Source organism: Lactuca serriola, chromosome 4 (genome assembly GCF_051521515.1).
Source record: "Lactuca serriola cultivar US96UC23 chromosome 4, Lser_US96UC23_V15, whole genome shotgun sequence".
NCBI lineage: Eukaryota > Viridiplantae > Streptophyta > Magnoliopsida > Asterales > Asteraceae > Lactuca > Lactuca serriola.
Genome location: NC_136411.1, coordinates 189,883,896 through 189,902,477, shown reverse-complemented (window position 1 = coordinate 189,902,477; position 18,582 = coordinate 189,883,896). Strand labels below are relative to the sequence as shown.

At 33.2% G+C, this 18,582-nt stretch overlaps 1 protein-coding gene across 1 annotated transcript; it reads left to right on the top strand.

Annotated features, from left to right (window-relative positions):
- Positions 1–8,364: 8,364 nt before the first annotated feature.
- On the top strand, positions 8,365–10,688 carry LOC145103077 (uncharacterized). The gene is made up of 2 exons (XM_079040617.1): positions 8,365–9,114; positions 10,253–10,688. The coding sequence occupies exons 1-2, from the start codon at positions 8,485–8,487 to the stop codon at positions 10,406–10,408; spliced, it is 786 nt and encodes a 261-aa protein (XP_078896743.1). The 5' UTR covers positions 8,365–8,484; the 3' UTR covers positions 10,409–10,688.
- Positions 10,689–18,582: the final 7,894 nt, after the last annotated feature.

Sequence of the window (18,582 nt, the reverse complement as noted above, 5' to 3'; positions counted from 1 at the left end):
GACCTATCATAAAGCATAAAAGGTACTCTCCCTTCTTCTTAGAATGGAGAAACTTTTATCTTTCTGCCTACTTGATTCTTCTTATTCGTTCTGCTATTGATTTAAACATTTTCAATCAATTCAGAATTACACTTAATCTTGTAAGTATAATCATATTTACTAAACCTTTAGTAAATCATGACGAATATCTTGGTTACTCTTATGGTGGACTTGATCAATACGCAACTTTGTGTACTTGATCTCCTAGTCCTTCACTTGACACTTTGTCAATGAATTAGTCTAATTTCCAAATATGAAATTTCTCATTCATCGTGCAACCAAGTTGCATGATTCCAAGTTTCTGTCCAATTGAAACTTGGGCGATGAGAAACTCTCCTTATTTGGTAAATTTTCGACATTTCCATAACTAAGAATCAAATCCATTATTGCTAATAATAGAAACATCCAAACATCAATTTTTTCAAATATGCCATTGCAAGGATAAATAAATAATATAAAATCAAAATTTATTTTATTGCAGAAAAATTTGTCCTTACAATGCAATTCATTGAAAAATTATGCTAATACATATTTCTTAGCAATCTAATTCTAACTCTAAGTAGTAGCTCAAGAATCTAATCTTCAAGTAATGCGATCGAAATCCATTTCTTCACGGTTAGATTCTGCTTACTTCTTCCCTTAAGCTTCCTCTCTTTTCTTCGATCCTACAAAACATCAATTGTAATCTTATCACATTATGTATTAGGAATCTAGAATAGAAGCTTAAAAGAGTTAGTCAATGGATTTTACCTAAAGTAGAGCCATACGTTTTGACTCTCCCATCTCTTAGATCTCTTAGGTATATAGGGCAGCTTCGTCTCCAATGCCCCTTCTCTTGGAAATAAAAGCAAATTGACTCTTTTGGAACAGGACATGGAACTACTTCAGACATTGCCTTTCTCTTATGATCAAACTTTTCGATCATAGCATGTCTTTCGTTGTCATTGTCTATATCCATAGAGGTCTTGAAGGCAGATTCACCAATCAACTTTGCTTTTCTATTGTGCCAAACCATTGCTGATTCTGCAGCAATAAGCATATAGGTGAGATCTATAAGGGTCACGTCGCAGTTCATCATATAGTACTCTCTTACGAACTCACTATACGAGTTAGGAAGTGACTGAAGAACCCAATCAACAGCCATCTCCTCACAGACAACGGATCCCAACATTCTTAACCTATCAATGTGTGACTTCATCCCTAGGACGTGTGCACACACCGACTTTCCCTCTTCATGTTTACTTGCCAAAAGGGCTTGAGTGAGCTTGAACTTTTCAAGCCTTCAAACTTGTGGGCTAGGGAGAATAATTGGAGGAGGTGGAGGAAGTGAAGCATGATTTCTTGTTCCTCGATCGAATCGTGGAATATCATCTTCATGTGGAAACCTTGTTCTACGGGATTTGAGAAGACCATAGTTGTCGAACTTTGACATCTACAAAACGGGAGAAAACGAATTCAAGTTAGTTGATTGATTGAGTCCTTAGTAAATCACCCAAATGAGATACTAAGGCTAGGACCCAACACAATACACTACAACCTAGAAAAGGGATGCCGTAATCTAGTTGCAGAATATTTGAAGGTAAGTGAATGACGATTCACTAATTTCCACCATGAAAAACGAAAAAGAAATTTAAGTTTTAAATTTATGAAAACTCCTAGATCCTTTGAGATTCATTGAACATTTCAATGGCATGTTTAAATCTCAATATGCCCCTCTTGTTTGTGACTGGGATGCCGAGGATCACAAAGCGGGTGTGAATAACCATGCAAACTTACATGGTGCCCTCACATGTTACAGTCATCTATTCGATGTGCTGGTGAACCACACACGCTCCACCGAACTATGACAAACATTGATTCACCCTTTGCTACCTTTTCTTAGAACCATTTAGTGTGCCGGTAAACCACACACGCTACACTAACGTCTTCGCAAGGGCATAAAGTGTAATTTCATGGAATTGCATCAATTCACTTTTGCCTAAGTAACTAAGATTGGGAATTTGTAAAACATTTAGTTACTTTTGTACTTCATTATACTTATAATGGAAGGTTTTGTCCTATCCTACCCGTTCGGCTAACGACCCTCCACTACCTGTGATATTGATTGATTACCTTTATGTGTAATTATCTATTACATGTCGACATGTTATGTGGGATGGGTTGAGGTTGTACTGCTCCGTGCGGTAGCCAACAAACCCTAGAGTATTCCAGATATGGGCTGAGGGCTCGGTAGGCATTCCAGACTCATACTGAGGACTCGGGAGTATTCCAGATATGAGTTGAGGGCCCGGTAGGCATTCCAGACTCTTACTGAGGACTCAGGAGCATTCCAGATACGAGCTGAGGGCCTGGTAGGCATTCCAGACTCGTACTGAGGGCTCGATGGCATTCCAGATACGAGCTGAGGGCCCGGTAGGCATTCCAGACTCGTACTGAGGGCCCAGGGGTAGTCCAGCTTGTAAAGCTGTGGACCCAATACATGCTGTTTTGTTTTGATTGATATGATATGCTAATGTTGATATTGCCATGTGGACTATATGTGTATCGGTATTTTGGGGGTATCTCACTAAGCTTTCGGGCTTACAGTTATGGTTTAAATGTTTCAGGTACTTCAGGAGACCGTGGCAAGGCGAAAGCGTGATCGTACCGCTCCTCATGTTCTTGTTTTATGATGTGGTTCTGGGAATACTCTGATAATAAATGTATTGAAAACCTTTTTGTAATAACTTAATGAAATTGGGTGGTTTTTAAAAAGTTTAATTGGCTTGAATTTTTAGAGTGTTACGTAAACACATTATTGTTTTGGTTTATAATTGATCACCTTCGTGTAGACTTGGATCAGATTCACAGGAAAAGGTTGTGCACATAAGCTATTTAATTGTGAGAGATATATGGTTCATTGAACTTAATGATATATGTAATATGGGTTTTTATGAACGTCCATTGGAATTGTTTGAAAAGATGAAATGTGAAGAATTTGAGCTAGAGGAGAATGAAAAACTGTATTATATTTTGATGTATTCATCTATGACAAAATATGTATTCAAATATGAATAGTAGTGTATTCATGTATGAATGAGTGTATTCATGTTTGAATGAGTGTATTAATTTATGATTAGAGACATTCATTTTATGAAGAAATATTAATTTTTACACTATTTTTTATTTTCTATTTATTTATGAATAGAAGTGTATTTATTTGTAAATAACAGTGTATTCATATGTGAGTGGCTGTATTTATTTCTGAATAACATTGTATTTCTTTATGATTAGAGATATTCACTTTTTTCAGTAATGTTAATTTTTACACTATTTGTATTTTTATTTGATGAAAAAAAAAACATTTGATTATTTGTAAATTGATATATATATTCATTTGTGATTAGAGTCGTATTGGGGTTTTTGAAGAAAATTTTCGTTTTTGAATAAAGGTTTGATTTAGGATTAGATTTCTATTCATTTTTTGAAAAAAAAAGTGAAATACAAGCAAAAAAAATATATTTTTTTAAGAAAAAAATATATTTTTTTCAATTTTAAAATAAATTTGACAAAAATGTTTTTATATTCCATTAATAATAAAAATAACAATCTAATATTTCTTTGTTTTTTGGTAACTGATCATAAATTTAAGGGATTTGATTGAATTTTATTTTATTTTAATTTAATTAAAATATAAAATTACTAATATATCCTTATATATTGATTGGTCCAGAACTGTTCTCGCATTCTCAACCTTTTTGGTGTTCTCATTTGATCATCCTATATATATATATATATATATATATATATATATATATATATATATATATATATATATATATTACAATTTTAAAATCTTCATTTTATGTATGTTTGTAAGATTTGTTTTTATCATTTTTATGAATTAATTTCTTTTTAATTTTTTTCCTAATATGTTTTTCTCAAATATTTATTATCATGTTTATATGGTTGTAAAAATGTTTTTCTTTTTAATATTTGCTCTCACAAACGAGAAGTGAACTCCTATTTGGAGGTGGAAAAAACCGATACGACACGAAATAAACGGGTTTGAGTAAAGCATTTCAACTCGTTTCAAATAAACGAGTTGATACGACATGGTACGAAAATTAAACACACATGGTTAGGGTTGAGAAGTTCAATTCGAATATGACTCGAAAATAACTCGTTTATTTATACGCAAGTTTTTTTGAATCTTTAATGAAACTAGAAAGATTTAAAAACAAAATCATAAGTAAATGAAAACGTTTAGATTGAGTTGTTTTGTAATGTGGAAATGAATTAGTCGTCTAGATTAATAATTTATTTTTTGTTTTTTTGTTCTCTCGTAAACTACACAATCTTTTTAACCACTCTCTCATCCTCATGATCTCGTCTTCCACCTCCTTAGCTCATACTCTTTTCATTTTATTGTTATTTGAATTTGCTATGATTTTAACTATTCCGCCTTCCAACTATTAGTTTTTCATTTTCGTTTGCCTAACTCCTACTATTTCAACATGTTTAGTGTTTCAACCTCACATGACACAACATATTTCAATGTATACCTTTAACACGAAACCCGACATGAACTCGACACGAAAATAAATGGGTTGACATAACACGACACATTAATTAAACGTGTCAGGTTAGGATAAAACACTCTAAACCCATTTACTGTTTTGATGTGATACGAACCCGTATGACATGACATGATTATCACTTCTACTCTTATGTATTATTAAACCTAATCATTTTGTAAAGTGTGTTTTGCCTATTATGTATACCTAAATTTTCATAATCTTACGTGAAGTGATACTCTTACCTCTGATTCATTAACAAGAGTTGCAAGAAACGTTAGATGGATACTTTTAAAAATATTTTTAGAAAAAATAACATAATTTAGGTTTTTATTCAAGATCAAATATCTCTATTCTAATAAATGAATATGTTTATTCTCCTATTGCTAAGTGTTATACTATTAGAACTCATCATTAATATTGTATGTTACATATCATGCCACATGTTAACCAATTAAATATCAATTTGAAATTTCAAATTTTAAAATTTTTCTCTAATTACATTAAATTATTAATTGATTCTCCTTTTTAAATTTCAAATTTTAAAAATTTTCACTCTAATTATATTAAATTAATAACATTAGATTAAAAAATAAAATTAAATTAATACAGACTACAAGGTCATATAATTTCATGTATTTATTTAAGTCAACGATTATAATTTTATATAAATATAAAAATATCTCTTAAGTAATAATTTATTTAAAATAATTGATTAATAATTTTGATTTTTTAATATGAAAATTTAATGAATTTTATAACTATGGTTCTCACGGGTTATAAACTAGTGTTATTATAAACGAATAAAAAATATGTTTTTATTTCTTGCATTTAACACAATGTGACATCATTAATGTTTTTTATGCTACTAGCACACAAATTGTAACTTATATATATATATATATATATATATATATATATATATATATATATAATCTAATTCTAATAAATAAATAGTTTTAATCTTCATTTGCCAAGTGTCACTCTAATATAATTTCCCATCAATATTATGCTATGTGTCATTTAGATATATTAGGCAACTTATTTCAAAATTTAAATTTATATTTTCTAATTATATGTTAAATTTGAATTTATAATAACTTTAAAAGTTTGATATATCTCTTAATTAATAATTTATTTAAAATAATTGATTAATAACTATAAATTTTTATTATGAAAATTTAACTAATTTTATAACCGTGGATTCCACGGGTTATAAACTAGTGTATATATATATATATATATATATATATATATATATATATATATATATATATATATATATATATATCATGGTTGCAGAAATCGGGATTAATCGTTTGGCGTTCTCCAACCGTCGAGGATTAGGGTATTAATCGGAAATTTAGGATTAATCGGGTTTATCGTGATTAATCGGTATTGGCAGGATTAATCGGTCAACAAATGTAAAAAAAAAGTCAAAAAAGTCAATAAAAGTCGAAAAAAGTCAAAAAAATGTCAAAAAGATCTTAAAATTAAAAAGAAATTCAAAGGATCATCTTTTTTTTAATCCAAAATTTTCAAATTTTCAAAATTTCAAATATTGTACCAAAATGTTCATATTTTTGTATTTTCAAAATTTCAAATTACAAATTTTCTTATTTTCTAATTTTGAAGTACTTGTTTTTCTTAAGATATATTAATATTTGATTAATTTAAATATTTTATTAATAATCTATGGTCGCCGATTAATCCCCGCCAAGACCGATTAATCCCTTAACACCAGTCGACCGTCGAGCTACCGCCGAACGATTTTTACAACCTTGATATATATATATATATATATATATATATATATATATATATATATATATATATATATATATATATATATATATAAACTTTGTTTCTTTATGAATAGTAAACTTGCATGTTTTTTTGTCAACTTTGTCCCTTATTTTTTAGCCATTTTAACACTTTTGGTCATTCCAATCAAAATTTTTACATTTTCTAGGAATATTTTAATATTCAAAGTTTGGCCACAAAACTTTAACGAATTGACAACTTTGATCCATTTTTTAAAAACTTGCTAATTACCCCGTTAATTCTTTAACCATTTTGATACTTTTGGTCATTGTAGTAAAAACTTTTATATTTTTTCATAAAAAACACAAAAAACGGCCCGGGATGAAGCCCATGTTTTTCCGCTAGTTTTGTATTAAGGAGGCTCATTGATCAATAATAACCCAACTATAACTTCAAGGGAATTAAAATAGACTTATCAGAGTAATTACTTTTTCGTTTTATTCACATCTGCGTAACTTTTTTTTGTACATATGTATCTAACGAACTTGTTGGAAGTGTTTACATATGACCATTATGAGTGGTTGTAGCAAGTTCCAGTCGGTCATAATGGTCATATGTGAACACTTCAAACGAAAATTGTTACCTAGATGTGTACAAAAAAATTACCAAGATGTTAACAAAATGAAAAGATAATTAACATGATAAGTCAATTTTCTTTTTTATTTAGACGGTGGATCATAATGTTTGCAATATTAATAGATTTAATGAAAAAATTTTAAAACAATATTTTTGACCGTTTATGAGCATTTAAATTGGTCACGACATGTTGAGAGCCATTTCTGGTAGCATAATTATCAAATAGTTCTCTCTCTCTTTATATATATATATATATATATATATATATATATATATATATATATATATATATATATATATATATATATATCGATGTAGATAAAAGCTACTTCTATTTTTTGTATTTTAAATTCTTGTAATTCATAGAGCAAACTTAATTAAAGATGGTGTTCTTTTTCACGTTATTGATCTCCATCTCAGATACTTTTAGTCTCTTGTAAATTTTAATTTTTTTTATTTAATATCTTAAACAATAAATTTCTATAAAATAACAATGTGTTTATGTTGCAACATTAGCTCAGGCCGTCGGGTCTTGGTGCTGGATTTGGACTGGACTGAGGTAATGTTGTTAGCGAGTCTCCGAAATGATACCTAGCTGCCATCACATTGCAAATTCTTTAAAACCTCCCTAGATACTGTTCCCCAGGAGCAGACTGCGATGCAAGACCGCCAAGTAGTGTCGAGTTGCTGGTTCGTTGTAGTGCCAACAATTTCTTTCCCTGTCAAGTCTGGAGTTTTTGTTACAAAACAGTGTATTTTAAAAAGATATTTACCAAAAATATGATGGTTTTAAAAATATTAACCATTTATGTTAAATTTTATACGGAAATCAAAATTAGAATGTAAAAAAAATTGAATTATCAGGTAATTACATTTTCATTTACTTACATTTAGGTAACTTTTATATATATATATATATATATATATATATATATATATATATATATATATATATATATATATATATATATAACGAACTTGCTAAGAATGTTTATATATGACAATGATAACCGACTATAACTTGTTACAGCTTATTATAATGATCATATATAAACACTTCCAACAAATTTGTTATTTAAATTTATAAAAAATAAAGTTATTAAAATATAAATAAAACGATATTTCCTGAACTTCGAATCATGTTTAATCCCCCTCGATTCACATAGAAATCAAACACATATATACCTACCGTTCACATAAAAATACACCAAAACAATTATAAATACATAGAAAATAAGCCATAAACCAGCCAAAAACAATTCATTTTCTCAAATCGTTTCTTATGTATGTGAGTTATTATTAACAAAAGAAAAAGACAACGAAACCCTTACCCCCATAAAATCCTGTGCTCTACTTTACCCCTACCCCCACCCCCTATCCCCTTGCCTTCTACCCCTACCCATGAACTCACCCACTCCTCCGAACCCATTTTCAAGAATGCCCTAAAATTACTCTCAATCACCACCGCCACCGCAAAAACACCATCGCAATGTCATATAACGCTACCCACCGGCGAAACCTATCAGCTCCCACCCCTAAAACAGCCATAGATCCCACCACCGCAAACCACCACCCACCTCCCTCAACCACTATCCAGGATATATCCACTCACTTCTCAAGATTATACTTGAATCACAAAGCTCGATCCTTTTCAAAACCCTCCATTCACCCTCAAGCCGAGTTCACCGTCTCCCACCGCCTCGCCGCCGCATCTTTGACCAAATCGCAGAGTCAAAGAACCAGAGGAAACCCGCATTTTATTAACGAGGAGCATCAGCAAGAAAGCATCAAGAAAGCCATTGTAATTAGCAGCAACGAACCCAGGAAGAATGTAAATTTATTGCCAGGAAATCAAGAAAAGATGAGGAAATTACAACAAGGGTATGAGATAAAGATGCAATCTTTGCCATTAGTTGGATTCGATAGGGGCAAAAGAAGATCATTTGGGTGTTGTAGCTCGAAGGTGGAACTAGCTGATTTCTTGATCTTTAATGGCGTCAAAGTGGTGTCTGCTGACATGCCTCCATTCATGCAAATTCATGCTGTGGATATAACAAGAAAGACGTATGATAGCTTGGAAAAATTCACTGCAAAGACGCTTGCTTCGACACTCAAAAAGGTAAAAGATTAAAGCTTCTATCACTCTTAATTATGCACAAATATTTTGTGTTTTTTGGTGGGGTTATTACCAATTATTGTCATGATTTTGATGTTTCTTTATTGTTACATATTTTAACTGATTTATGGTGGCATGTCCTACACATTAATTAATCTGTTGAGTTATTATCTAATTTATTTTCAATTCTTTTTAATGATTTTGGGTCGAGTTATTTGAACCCAAAAAATGTATATGTTGTCCAAGAAATTATTTGATTAATTATGCGTAAATGTTATTTGTGTATGATACCAGGAATAATTAACGAGACTTCATTATTTGGTTTATTTCTTTGTTTTGATAAAAGAAAAGGCTTATTGTAAAAAATGAACACACTTGTATTATTTATCAAATCAAGCATACATGTTTTTTAATCATTTATGTCACAAACTATCATTTATTATCTTTTTATGTAAAATTTAACCATGTCAATGTAACAAACTTACTAATTTACTATTTACATGGAATAACTAAAAAAAATAGATTCATTATCTTAAATGGTTAAAAGTTATACTATGCCAATTGATAAATACTACAAATAATGTTCTTTTTTTTTTATTATTTTTTTTTAGCCCTAAGTTATTACTACTAGTTTTCACATGTAGTTTTGGCTAAATTATTACTAGTTTTCACATGTATTTCAAAATTACATGTGTTGGATCCATCGTCCATTATCCAACAATCATATCTTACCAATTGTAGCAATTATGGTTGAATGAAAATTAAATGACTTGACCAAATGGATAAAAACAGTAACATCATTTTAATTTTTTATATATATATTCCTTACATAGCAATCATTAATGGATAAAAACAGTAACATCAAAAAAATTGTACCAACTCCAGTCGGAAAGTGACTTCCCATTATTGACTGACATGAATAGAGAATTCACACTGGCAAAAACAATTTAGCATATGATTCCTATTACATCTTATCATCTCAGTAACTTATTTTTTTTTATTTTTTATTTTTTATTTTTTTGTAATGAAAATTATTTAACATTTTCACTTGTTTATAATTATTTTTTGCTTTATGTATTAAAAGATACAAAAAATATCGGTTATTTTAGAATCGCTAATAATTCTTAATGTTATTTTGCAGGAGTTCGATGAGATTTATGGACCAGCATGGCATTGTATTGTTGGGTTGAGTTTTGGGTCATTTGTGACACATTCAGTGGGTGGATTCTTGTACTTCTCCATGGATCAGAAGCTATATGTTCTCTTGTTCAAGACTTCAGTTCAAAGAGCACATTGACTAAAAACTTGACCTAAAAATATTATATAATTCGTATCAATGAACAAGCTGACAACTGGTTTTTCCCCTGGGTATAATATGGACCACCTCTTATGTCACCTGTCTTGTACATTCATTATATGCTTGAGAAATTATTCCCAATGCAAATAAGTGCAACCACTTGTTAAAATGAGTTGTACCTTATGCATCATGAGTAGTACCTTATGGATTAATTGTTGTACTTTGGTTTTGAAATAGAGGGTACCAAAGGCGAACGTCGATGGTTGTTTATGGTTTTTCATTGTTTGATTATGCCTTTATCTCATGAAATAGTTAACGTTGGTAAGATATTACAGGTTTGTTTTCTTGTAGAACGCTTATATTTTTATTTCACAATATCTATTAATGTTGTATGGATATGTTTTTATTTTCTTTGAACGACTGAAATATATTAAGGCTAGCGAGGCATTAAAAAAACGTCACACAAACATTACAAGATGGGAAAGAAAGGGGGGGTATTACACCACACAAACCAATCTATTAAATGAAATTTCAATCTATGTTGAAAATGTTGAGATACCAAAAAAAAAAAGAAAAAAAATGCATAAATCAAAGCCCATCTAAGCTTGGAGCCCATTTTTCTCAACCCCATTATCTCCACCTTTGACATGAGATTGGCACTATTGGCTGGCAAACCTGGAAGCAGACCCAACCAATTGCTCCACTACCTCCTCACAACCTTCGCATAATACCAATCAAAGAAAAGATGATCCACATCTTCCTCAACATTCAAGAAAAAAGGACAAAGGGAAGACATTAAATTATCAAAACCACGCCTCTCGCTATAATATTCTTGTTGACATGGATTTTATCCAAGAACAACCTATACAAGGAAAACAACTACCTTGATAGGAAATCCAGTTCACCCACATAAACTGAAAAATAATATTCCCCACATACCTATCTACTTTTGCTAACACCTCATGCAACGAATGAACTGAAAAAAGACTTGAGGCATGACATTTCCATCTCCAGGAATCACAGACGACAACAAACAAGCTAAAAACAATAATTTCATTGTACAGCACCACCAGCGACTCAGCTTTTATCCCCCTTCTTAACTGCCTCGACAATTGCTCTGAAAGCAATTGGAACCCTTACATGTAATATGTCACTAACTTGTAGTTTTTGTTCACCTCAATGCAATAAAGCTCCATAAACAAATCTTTAAGGATCAACCTGTCAGACCATTTGTCTTTCCGAAAGTGACTACTCTTTCCATTACCTAAATGTCTCACCATTAAACCTTTAAGATTGACTACCCAATCTCTAACATCGTCTATGATCTTTGAAATAGTATTCCAAATACCAGGAATGGAGACCTTAACCAAAGGCTTCTTGTCAATGCAAGAAAGCTTATACCAAACTTTGATACATCTGGACCATAGGCCATTATATCCCTTTTTAAGTCCCCAATGACATTTGACCAAAAGTGTAACACCCATTTTTCTATCGTATTTTTTTTTAAAAAACATTATTTAACAGATTTAGGCAACGGAAATCTTATTTATTGTATTGAAAACATCAACAATATTACTTTAAAAAATAAACCATTTGCAAACCGGTACCAAAACCAAGTATAAATGAAACATCACGACAAGTATCAAGCTGATATCATCTCTAACTAACATAATAATAATAACTGCCCAAAAGTCCTAACCTCACTAGACCATCAATGTCAAGCTACTTATACCAACCCAAAACCACAACAAACAAAGAAACAAGTGTCAACATCAGCATAATGAGTCAATCCCAAACACATATATAGGAAAATAAACATACTCCATACAAGATGTTTAGTCATGCAACCTAATCGTGTCAATCAAAATTCATCTCTTATTATTAATATATATATATATATATATATATATATATATATATATATATATATATATATATTATTTTGGATATTCGTTCCTTGCAATAATTATTTTATTATATTCATCGCTATCATTACTTTTAATGTCCCTTGTTACATGGTCTAAAACATTGCTAAAATCCTCAAAGAGACCTCATTCGCTAATAACGTGACCTGACGACTCATTGCACAAAATAAGGTACGAATCCCACCTATAACACTGTCCCTGGTTCTCCGTGTTCACTACTCCGACTTTGAGTAGCCAACATCACTCCAGTCCCCGTACACCAAGTGCACTAGAACCATGTTTCAAAATGGTTACCTAAAAAACCACTCGACATTGATTTGGCTTAAGCTCTTTCCTCCAACGATATCCTTCCACCATGGTATTCCCCTTTATTTTAATTAATTTTATAATTAATTAATCCACTCATATGGGGCATACACACACCTCTTCCACATACATCTTTGCCAATTTCTCCAACTTCTCATTCTCCTTGGTTACCAAAAAAGTGGGTGCTTTTCGTCAACCAGTCTAAGTTTATCCAAATCATATCATTGCCTCGCGACGTTGTCGATAATTTTGTGACGAAATCCGTCGTGATCTTATCTTATTTCCACTAGGGATTCTCCGGTTGCTATAATTTACCATATGGTTGATGTGATCAGCCTTGACTTGAGCATAAGTCACACACTCCGACACATATTTTGTTATCTCCCTCTTCATAATTGGTAACCAATAATTGGCTTTCAGGTCTTGCTACATCTTCTTCATGCTTAGGTGGATCTAGTACATTAATCTATGTGTGTCTCGTAATAGTGTGTCATGAACAACACCCACCTTAAGGACCCATAGTCGCCCTTGAAAGGTCCTAACTTGCTGACTATCTTCTACCAAAAGTGCTTGTTGCTTGACCATTATCTTACCCTTCACATGGTCTTCTTTCAAACCCTCAGCCTGAGCAGTCCGTAACTGCTCAAATTTACCCGAAACCACAACCAATACCATAGACTTCAGGTGATAAGACACCCTCGGTTCCTTACGACTCAGAGCATCAGCTACCACATTTGATTTCCCTGGATGATAACTAATATCTCAATCGTAACCTGTAAGCTACTCTACCCATCTTCATTGTCTCATATTCAATTCTTTTTTATTCTGAATATGCTGAAAGCTCTTATGATTAGTATATAATTTTCACTTCATCACACACAAGTAATTTATCCATAAATTGAGTGCAAATACATCAATTGCCAACTCCAAATCATGCACTGAGTAATTTAACTCACAGAGCTGCCCCTGATGATACCCCGAATGCAAATCTATCTTTGAAAAGCGACTAACTCTCTGTAACTGATCAAGGAGATCATCGATCCTCTGGTGTGGGTATTTATTCTTCACATTCACCTTATTCAATTCATTGTAGTCAATACACATTCGCATAGATCCATCCTTTTTCTTCACAAATAGGACCGATCCTCCCCCAGGTGAGGAACTCGGTTTGATGAAACCCCGCTCTAGTAACTCCTACAACTGAGACCACATCTCCATCTCTGATGGATCTAACTGATATGACACCTTGGCTACTGAAGTCGCGTCAGGAATGAGATCGAACCGGAACTTTACCTCCCATGGCGACGGTAAACTAGGCAACTCATCAGGATAAACATCACTAAACTCCATAACCATCTCCATATCGGCAATATCCACTATCTTCCTTATGCTCTCGATCTCATGAACCCAATAGGACCTCACATCCCTTCGCTAGGAACTTATGTGCCTTCATCATAGAAATAATCGGCATAGACCCTAGAGATTTTTGCCCACGAGCAATAATATTTCCTCCCTTGGCAAGTTTAATTCGAACAAACTTCTCAAAACAAAGGATCTTAGCCCGATTGGCTGACAACAAATCCATACCAAGGACAACGTCGAATATTTTGATCCCTATCAGAATTAGAGTAAGATAAAAGGTGTGACCATATATTATGATCGAACGTTGATCTAATTTCTCCTGCACCATAACAAAATTCCTTATTGCCACCACAATATCTAATTTAGAAATCAATGGACTATGAAGAATCACAAATCGAGCACAAAAGACGATAACACATAAAGGTCTACCATTCCTACCTCCGTTCCACCTATGAGTACCGTCCACCAGGTCCTCGGGTTTCCTTATAGTTCTTCTAGTCCTACACATACATCTTGTGCTTATGATAGTACGGGCCTAATACTAATATTAACACCTACATATGTTTGCTTCGAGCATTACCACGAAGTTTCCTTTCTCCCCAGTTTAGGTTAGAGGCTTATATACCTATTTCATTTTCTAACTTCCATACCATGCTTGAAATATTAGACTATATAATGGTTCTCTTTCTACTCTAACGTCGACCAAAGATAAGCTAATAGCTTGGAAATGCATCACCCTAAGATGATCCTCCATTTCACCGATACGCGCAACACCATTCGAGCTATGATTTTTTTGGGATAACTGATCTTTTGGGTCACAAGAAACTTCAGACATTGGAAATGCAACTCGCCTCAATCCTTTTTGGTAATTTAGACCACTTCTTGTCACTCCTCGATTGTTGTTCCTTAGGGATGGAACCATTTCCTTAAATGTTGAGTGATATTAATGACTACTGGATCCGCGAGAAAGAAGAGAGGATGTTTTAGTATTGAAAAGAGTAAGAAACCTAAGGTATATAACAAATAACATAAAACTCAAAGCACATATCCCCCCTTTAAAAGCCTAAAGCACCTAATTGATCCAGTATACACGTGAGTCTGAACACCGAACTCTGTATTTAGGTTACTCACAACATGGCTCTGATACAAACTTATAACACCGTGATTTTCACCTCATTTTTTATTTTAAAAGTATTATTTAACAGATTTAGGCAACATGAGTCTTTTATTGTATTGAAAACATCACCAATATTACTTTAAAAAAACCATCAAAATTTAAAGTTGCAAGCTGGTACCAAAACAAGTACCAATACAAAGTATAAACAAAACATCACAACAAGTCTCAAACTGGTATCATCTCTAAATGACATAATAAGAACTACCCAAAAGTCCCAACCTCACCAGACCATCAATATCAAGCTACCTATACCAATGCAAAGCAAAAACAACAAGCAACGAAACAAATGTTAACATCAACACAATGAGTCAATCCTAAGCACATGGATAGGAAAATAAACATACTTCATACAAGATGTTTAGTCATGCAATCTAATCGTGTCAATAACATTATGTAATCATGCTTGTATATTACTATTATTTTATTTATTGTTCCAAGGCATATAACATCTCACTTCAATAATAAAGGTATACTCTCAAAATTACCACATAACATCATTATACCTTTTAACAACTAACTTCTAGAATGCAATTTCTAATTTTATTAAAGTATGAAAAAATAGAAATATAACATGCAAATCACTACATTTTAACAATATGATTACACCTCACTACTAGCATGACCTGAAAACTATCTTTTTGCATCAAATAATTAATTTAAGAATTCTAGCATACACAATGTAACATTCATTCCGGGTATGAATCAACTTTTTTATGTATTAACTTTAAATTAGGTAGCCACAATATGGTGTAGCATCACCACGGCATGGTGGAATGTTTTGGAGCGTGGGATTTAAATGGCCCGCAACGACGTGGCAGGAGTTTATAGTAAAAAAACCATAATTTCAGGATTTAGGCCCTATATAAAGAACATTAAGGCAAGGGTTTTGTGATCATTCAGCCTCCATGTCTTGATGTCATTTGAGTAGTGGGATCTCATAAAGTTTGCAACTTTATGAATCTCCAGGTCAAATAGAGTAATTGGTGTATTGGATTTGAATTATGAATAAGTTTTGGTGTCATGCATTGAGTTTTGGTCATTAAACCCTAGTTTTTAACCTAAAATGGAAAGGAAATGCATTAGACATGCATGTCCATAAAGCCATGATATTTAGGGTTTATTAGGAGTATGAAGTCATTCTAGAAACATTGGAGGTGCAACTCTAAGGATTAGATGCTTAATGAGAGTCTTGATGCATTAAGTTGTCCTTAGGAGTTAGGGTTTGGGATCTTGACTTATTGAGGGGTCTTGAGGAATAAAGTAGGAAAATTTATCCATCAAGAGCATGGGAAAGACCAGATCTGAGCTTTGGAGCTCTTGAGGTTGGAGAATAATGACTTAATGGCTTAAGCTGTCCAAATCAGTCCCCATGGCGTGGCTTAGGTTGACACAACGTGGCGACTAGGTCGAGACCCGTCTGTTCTGTCGATTAGTAGCCACGATGTGGCGGCTAACTAGAGTTGACTTTGACTTTGACCAAGTTTGACTTAGGGGCATTTTGGGTATTTTGGGCTGAAGTTTGAGTATAGGTAATTGTTTGTTGCATAGGTGACGTGTAGAGTTGGCATTTAGAGTAACACTCTTTTTTTCAATCTTTCAGACTATGAGGTGAGTTTTCCTCACTATACTTATGGGTCGAAGGCACCAATGCCAACCCACTGGATTATGTATCCTGGTATATTGGATTAATATTGTGCTGAGTATGTGTTAGATTGGTAGGTCTATATGATTACTTGTGTTCACTGAGTATGCGTTAGATTGGTAGATCAGTATGATTACATGTGTTGTTGGTTATTGTTGTATATGTCGATATGTTACGGTTGTTGGGTTGAGGCGATCCTGCTTTGTTCTAAAGGCCAAGATACCCAGGGCGGTCCGGATAGACTGAATGTCTATAAGGCAGTCCATTCAGGCCAAAGGCCCAAAGAGCGGTCCAGATAGGTTGTATGCCATGTGAGGCGATACAGTCAGGCTGAAGGCTCATTTATGCATGTTGTTATCTGTCATGGTTGTGTGTGGTACTTTGGGGGAACTTACTAAGCTTTTGCTTACAGTTTAAGTTTTATGTTTTAGGTACTTCATATGATAGGGGGAAAGCAAATACGTGATCATACACATCCTTTAGTAGTATGTTTTGCAGATGTTATGATACATTGATTTTGGAACATTTGTACTTGATCTTGGGTTTTTATGACTTAGGTTGATTGAATACAATGATTTCTCTTTAATTAAAAATGGAAATTTTTTTATTGTGAATTTGAGATGTTACAAGTTGGTATCAGAGCCCTGGTTTGAGAGAATTGGATGATCATTCGTGTGAATCCAGGCTCAAACTAAGGATCTGTTAGAGTGTTCAAAATGATTTTTCAAAAAATTGTTTTCAAAATTAACCAAGGAAGGATGATATGTGTATGATCAACCAGAGCAAGAAAGTATACCCCAAGTTACCCACACTGTTATTTTTTTATGATAGAGCTGCAAGCTAGTGATAGGCTAGGGATCTTCAGGAATTGCATGATAGAATTTCTTGATGTATGATGCATGATAGTCTAGGAGAACTTCTTATATGTTAGATGAAATTGATATCATTACTATAGTTGCTTAGTGTGTGCATCATAGTTGTATATAACTAAGATTCTATAGCTTGAGAATGTTTGGTTTAACTTTATTTCATGTTCCTTGTTTGGTTGTGGGCTTAGGGTAGAATAAAGTATTCAACTGTACATGGGATCCAGTGTTATGTATGATTAGCATGCACGAGCAACTATAGGGTTGGTGGAAGTTTCATGAGTGAGTATGGGTGTAGCAGGCTAGTAAAGGAATGGTTAGCCACACCCGAGAGATTGAATATAGGATGAATGTATATCCTAGTTGTGGGTTTGTTTCAGGTTAGTTTGTGATGATCGGTTGACACAAATACAGGTAGGTGCGGAAGGTAGTATGGGCCCGTACTACTAGATCATAGGACCTATAAGCGTAGAAAGGAAGTTACAAACCCCGAGGGTTTAGCCTCTCTGTGATGGTGGTAATAGTATAATCATGGCATTTTTATTTAAGCTTGGTTCATTTTTAGTATGGTGTTCACGAGAAGCCGAGGAGGAGGTTCCTTGCAGTACCAAGACTTCAGCAACACGAAGCCCTAGAGTTTGATGGGGTCAAGGACTCGATTATGGATATGAGATGGATTTATGATATGGAGGGCTACTTTTTCACCCGTTCCTTTCCAGAGGACTGGAAGGTCAGGTGCGCCTTGAACCATTTTCGGCTGGACGCGAAGGACTGGTGTAACCTGGTGACCGGTTCTTATACTCCAAAACAAAGGGCTGCTGTTACTTGGGAGCAGTTCTCGGAGATGTTTTGCATGAGATGTGTTCCCCTGGTGGAGAGGGAGAGATTGGCTTAGG

What these genes read in the sequence shown, in the direction of transcription:
- LOC145103077 (XM_079040617.1), top strand. Translation starts at nt 8,485, where the DNA reads ATGTCATATAACGCTACCCACCGGCGAAACCTATCAGCTCCCACCCCT. An exon ending in TTGCTTCGACACTCAAAAAG is followed by an intron (nt 9,115 to 10,252) that starts GTAAAAGATTAA and finishes GTTATTTTGCAG; the next exon opens with GAGTTCGATGAGATTTATGG.